The sequence below is a fragment of the Colletes latitarsis genome, chromosome 6 (assembly GCF_051014445.1).
Source record: "Colletes latitarsis isolate SP2378_abdomen chromosome 6, iyColLati1, whole genome shotgun sequence".
Taxonomy (NCBI): Eukaryota; Metazoa; Arthropoda; class Insecta; order Hymenoptera; family Colletidae; genus Colletes; species Colletes latitarsis.
The window spans coordinates 9,128,505-9,134,911 of NC_135139.1; the positions used below are offsets into that span (position 1 = coordinate 9,128,505).

General features: G+C 31.4%; 1 protein-coding gene across 1 annotated transcript; it reads left to right on the plus strand.

Moving 5' to 3' along the window:
• Positions 1–992: 992 nt before the first annotated feature.
• Positions 993–3,093, plus strand: Dctn6-p27 (dynactin subunit 6). Its single transcript, XM_076766170.1, has 5 exons — positions 993–1,194; positions 1,403–1,573; positions 1,635–1,762; positions 1,838–1,980; positions 2,062–3,093. The coding sequence occupies exons 1-5, from the start codon at positions 1,169–1,171 to the stop codon at positions 2,161–2,163; spliced, it is 570 nt and encodes a 189-aa protein (XP_076622285.1). The 5' UTR covers positions 993–1,168; the 3' UTR covers positions 2,164–3,093.
• The last annotated feature ends 3,314 nt before the right edge of the window (positions 3,094–6,407 follow it).

The window sequence follows — 6,407 nt, forward strand, 5'->3', positions numbered from 1 at the left end:
GTGAAATACTCAAGCCTAAATCAAAATCTATAATTCATTCTGACTAAGTTCATTTTCATTTCCCTAAAATATCTTGAATACTCATTCATTGGTTAATCGTCAAATAAAAATCTAAATTTTCCGCGTAAATATTCGACAGTTTTCATAAGCGCAAACCAGAATTATCTAAAAGTAAGAGGATTATCCAGAATTAAGTTCGTTATGTTAAAATTATTTATTTAATTTTAATACTCGTTAAAATTTTATAATTTATAATTACATTTAATTGATGCTGTACAAATATATGAAAGTAATGGTAATAACTATTCAAACTGTGTCATATTACGATATTTGTAGAAGATAATTAATTTAAGATAAGAATAAGTTTATTATTTTACAGAGATCAGCATTTCCTAAGAAGTTTATTAGCAGCAAGTGGTAAGAAATATTATTAAATATAATAAGTGTATATTGAAAAATTAAAGATGTCTAAGGTACGTTATATTTTCTTCTTCCTTAATTTCGTTCGATGTTTTCGTTATGTTTATTTGATTCAAGTTATTAAACTACAATTTAAATTCTATTTTTATTTAAAACGTTTGAAAAATTGTTTATTCTTACTCGTAACGCAAAATATTTATCTAAATGAGAATCTTGTCTATCTCTAAATGAAAGAAATATAAAAATAAAGTACAATGTATTCGTTAGAGATATTTGATTTTCTTTAAAGAATCGATTCTGGATCGAATCATGAGTATTGATTCTCTCAAAGAATCAAAGAATTAATTTTGCAAGAATCGATTCAAATTTTTTTTATATTTACATATTAGAAACTTTACAGCTTTAATAATAAATTTGCAATTAAAATAATAGTAATTAGTAATAAATTATATTATGTAACTCTGTAAATAAGCTATACAATTTTGGAATAAATAAAACTTGTCAGCAGATAATCGATTCAAAAAATCAACTTTTTACCCGAAAAAATTAGTCTCTTCATTAATCGAATCGGAATCGAATATCTCTAGTATTCGTATAATTGTAATGTTCAAGCTTACAAACTGTGTCGTTAATAATTTGTTTCAATATTAGAGTTAATAATAATATTCAGAGCATGTAATTCTTTAGAAATCATTATAGAGGGCGTGTTTATGCGCTTGTCAGTCCATGTCCATGTCAGCTGTTAGCAATGAACTCATCTAGTCGTCGTTTAAAGTGAGAAAATTAACTAATTCCGCTAAAATTATTTAAATTTTATTCATCGGTCGTGTGTTTACAAAAATGTTTAAATATATATTCAAAATTGAAGCGTTAAAGTTTGATTGAAAATTATGAACTTTTTTTAAGGTTATATCTAATGTATATAATTCTTTCGATGCGTTTGTAATGAAGCCATACGTTTTATTTTTGTGTGTTTACCTAGTTTGAAGATATTGGCTGGTGCTGTAGTATGCGACGAAAGTATTTTAAAAGGGGACATTACCATCGGCCCAAAAACGGTGATTCATCCGAAAGCCAAAATCATTGCAGAGGCTGGCCCAATTATAATAGGTGAAGGGAACATTATTGAAGAAATGTCAACGATAGCAAACAGGTAACGATGTTTGACTTTGTTTCTCTCTTTCTATTACAATAGAATGTTTACTACATTGCAGGTTACCACCAGGTGCGCCTGAACCTACAACAGTTCCAGTACAAATAATTGGTAGTTATAATGTGTTCGAAACAGATTGTACTTGTGAAGCATTCAAAGTTGGGGATAACAATACTTTAGAAAGCAAAGGTTGTTGTATTAAACAATATTTGGAAACTCATTTATTATTCATTTATTTTATTCAAATTACTTTTTTATTTTCAGCATTTGTTGGTCGTAAAGTTGAATTGACTAATGGCTGTGTCATAGGGGCAGCATGCACAGTGACAGAACCTGAGGTAATACCTGAAAACACTGTAATATATGGTAGTCAGTGTCAACGTAGAGAAATGTACGATAAACCATACGTAAGTGTTTATTAAATTCTTGACGATGTTATTAATTGTATATTAATAGAATCTGTCAATGTTATACTTTCTTTATTTTAGCCTCAGATAGGTCAGCTAGAATTCTTAGTAAAACTTTTACCTAACTATCACCATCTTCGAAAGCCTAATGTAAAATCTACAATAAACGAAAGCGGTATGTAATTCTATTACTGAATTATTGCCTGGTTTGGTGATACGTTTGTATTATGATTTACTGTTATGAAGAATAATTTATGGTTTTTTATTTGATTTATACACGAAAATACAAGTATTTAATAAATATTACCCCTTTAACACCTTTTTAAAGTGATACTATAGAAACTATAGTATAGATAGTGGTGTCGATATATCATAATATGTACTGCTTTACTACTTTACCTTTTCCCTAATCAATGATAGTCACTGCTTTCTTAATATTACGGAGTGGAGTGTGATTCGAAATATCGGGATTTTTAAAAATATTATAAACTCAAATAAATAATTACAGAAATAAAAAGATAAATGTCGAGTATACAAATAACTATATAATATTTTATTTAGAATTCACGTGTAAAAATGCTATTTTTTTTACGTACGTTGTTTGATGACAGTCTCGTTCGGTTAACCGTTCTTCTTTTTAACCTTAACGGTCCAGTTTGTCATAGATATCTTCCTTTTCGAGATTTTCAATATTCCCGATTGATAAAATACTTTCGAGATCCCGTCTCGATCTTATAAAAAAATGTCTCGTTTCGAATCGATATTTTCGAGATCTCGCATACCCCTAGTAATTTAACTTTACATTGTACATACAGATGGCGGTTGCATCTTGCCGATTTAAATTATTTAAAGATTTAAAACAAACACACGTATAATAAAATTATAAATACAAAATTTATGAAAATTTAGTCAGACATTACAATATAATGAATACATTTTTCAAAGTAATATTTTACTGAAAGCTTTGTGAATCTATGTACAGTACTTGACAAACACTCTTTGTTGTGTAATTTTAGTATGCAATACAATATATATTGTATTAATTAACTAATAGATAGAGGAAGAGATGATATATGTATGTGTCATTACAATAAAATTAATAAACTATTGCTACAAACACATATTTTTAAAATTAAATCAAATTAAATGTTACAGAAGTCTTCGATATTAAGTCCCTGCTCGTGTATGGTTTACGAAGTTTTGATATGGGACTAGCTTTTTGCCATTCGGTGCAAGTGTTGTCGTTTCTTTTGCAACAGTATGTGCATATACAATTCGACTTACGTGGAATGCTCGGGAATAATTTGACCATGTTGAATACTTGCAAGTTGAAGGCTTGCTGCATTATATTAATTTATTTAAATTTGTCCCGCCATTTTGAGACACCCTGTACTTCTCTGAAAGCTGAAAGGCCGAGGGAAACGTCGCACGATCGGTAAATTTGTGTGTGTGGTCGATGCGACAAGTTAATGTAACTTGATGTTTCTCCTTCTCGTCGTTCTTCGCCGAGCAAACTCTCCGGAGAATCGAGCGGCACAATGCTAAACGCTACACCTATGAATATGAATTAGCGTCTCGTCGAGGGGGTTGGATGCGAACCATTTACCGTTTCCGTCAGCTTAACCGCGTACCGCAGTGGCTCTCAATCCTTAAGCTGCAAATGTGCGAATCGTGTTGCCGCATAATTTATCCGAATTTATTTACCACTGACGCGTAAACAATTTCTTTGGTTTGTTACTTCGAAATGAGCAACGATTCGCGAGAATCGTTTCGGCGGGAAGTAACGAGAAACGATGTCAAATGTAATCAGTAGCCATGTTACGTGGGAAATTAAAGGTGCAGACAATGTATTGTATGTACGGGCTTTTATAAATACATTTGACATCTGGAAAAATACCAGTAGTTGGATATTTATAAATTTTTGAGAATTTCAACTCGAATTATAAATTTACATTCGTTAAATTTTGTTTTATGTGGTAAAGAAAATCTCAAATCTTTTCCCTTATTTTTTATTAGGAGAAATGGCGGTAAAACATGAGAATTTTTAATGAAATCATTGTTTGAGAAAAGAATGGAGTTATAAGAAAATAAAATCAAATTTATTCCAGATTATCTATATTTGCTTAAATATGATAAAACCGTAACGAGGTTAATGAGAACTGAACTCTCGAGTCTTAATCTCCAAAGGGCCTCGTTGTTTCGAAAGTGCTGAATTATTATTTTGTGACAACTCAGGTGGTTTGGGATACATTAAAACAAAAATAAATAAAATATAATATATTTATAATTTTATTTACTTTTAAAAAGACATTTATCTTTTATAATTATCTAGTTAATATATTTTACTTCAATAAAACTATTAAAAGATTGTATTTCACTTTAAGAATGAATTAGAAATGGCGTAAATGATATTTTGACGAAGGTTTTTAGAATTTTCGACCACTGTGAGAATGAAAACAGTTCACTTTTGTGGTTGAATTTGAACTTGTAAATCATCTGTTTAATAATTGAATTTTTATATTACATTCTTAATTAGTGGTTCTAGAATTGTTTATATACAAATTTTCATGCAAATTTAGTAACTTTTTAGCATACAGGTCGGCCATATTGGGTTCGCCGTTTTGACTTAAGTCAGAGGCCTGAAAAAGCTTTCTATACCAATTTTTATGCAAATCTAATACCTTTTTAGCATAAAAGTCGGCTATATTGGGTTCGTCATTTTGAATTTAAGTCAGTGGTCTTAAAAACTTTATATACTAATTTTCATTTTGACTGTTTAGTATATAAATCGCCGATATTGAATTAGTGGTTTGCAATTTCAGAATTTTTATATTAGATTTGGAACGAGCAGCCCGGAAAACTCTTATATACTAATTTCCATGCAAATCTGAGAGCTCTTTCTATTTTTGTGATTCTGAACCACTGTGTGGCGGTCGCGAGCGCCGCTTTATTTTAATGATCGCTCGTCGCAACCCCCTTCTGCAAAACTCTTGTCGCGGAAAGTGGTGACCCGAGAGAGCTGTCATATTTTGACGTCCGCGACGGGCGTTCTGGTCCAGAAGGGGGAGACCGAGAAGAAAAGAGATTATTTTTCGTCGCGCTGGGAGCCAGTAGAAATCAGTACGAAAGCGAGCCACCGCGAGGGGTTGGAAGGGGAAATCCCTAATGGCTCGACAACTACGAATTCGCGGGAGTTTTTCTAGTCCCTGCCGGAACGAGCTCGTCGTCTCTGATTTTTGGGGAGCGATCGCGTGTCAAATTTGACTCGTTAAAAGCCGTTTCGTCGCGTCTACCGCGATCCTCTTAAGTAGAGATTCGTTTGGGAAACTTCCATGATTTATAACAAACATAACAGATCCTTGTGTTGCAGTGCGAGTGTAATTTGTAAAATTGTTTAAATAATCTTCGGATTATCAGAGTACATTGTATATTTATATTTCGCGAGAAACGATTTAAATTTTTCTTCGATTCTTTTTTGACATCTATCTTTAGGAATTTAAGATAAAAGGTATCATATAACATACAAAATTAACAGAAACGTCATAGTATGATTCTATGTATCACTTCGATACTATTTTAATTGAAGACAATAGTTATTTAAATAAAATAGTATTTTCGTTAATATATTAACATAATAACAAAATTATATTTAGGTACAGGGGTCAATTACAAGCATTTTTGGTCAATAGACATACCCTCGAAATCCTAACCACTTTCGAGAAAAAAATTCGTTACCGAAAATATAATTTCTGGCCAGAAATGCTTCCCTGAAATTCCATGCGAATCTTTAAAACATCATAACTTCTGAACGGAGTGGACGATTTTAATGTTCGAAAAAGCAAACGACGCGTATATTAGTGTAGAATATGTAGCAATTATAAAAATATTCGAAAAGTTGTTCCTTGACACCGTAATTTTAGAAAAACCCCATAAAAATGGTCCAATCTTAAAACAGCCATAATTCCTACAATAGTGAATATATTTCAATGAAACTTTTTTGTGAAGTAGAGCCCATAGCTACCTACAAAAAGGTATTAGATAACTTTTTTGTAGGGCATCAAACAAAATTACTAAAAATCAAAAATGAATTTTTAAGAAAAATCGACAAGGGGTAGGTGCCTAAATTTTTCGGCGAAATTGAAAAGTTTCAAATCGTTCTGGAAAAATTATTTTCGGTTGCGGGAGTCAATTACAATCATTTTTAGTCATTAGACGTACCCTCGAAATTCTACCCAGTTTCTAGAAAAAAATTCAGTACGGGCGGAACTTTAAACGTTAATAACTTTTTGACGAAGCCTCCATCAACAAATTAGTATTCTTGATTTTCATCTTATTTTGGCCTCTAGAATTTGCCATTAAAATTCTTCCCGGGGGTGGCCAAACACCCTCTATAGCGTAACACAAATCTAATTAACGAAACAAACGAA

Coding starts and splice junctions, on each gene's coding strand:
- Dctn6-p27 (XM_076766170.1), top strand. CDS start 1,169: ATGAACTCATCTAGTCGTCGTTTAAA. Junction 1,574..1,634: donor ATGTCAACGATAGCAAACAG/GTAACGATGTTT, acceptor ACTACATTGCAG/GTTACCACCAGGTGCGCCTG. Junction 1,981..2,061: donor AAATGTACGATAAACCATAC/GTAAGTGTTTAT, acceptor TCTTTATTTTAG/CCTCAGATAGGTCAGCTAGA.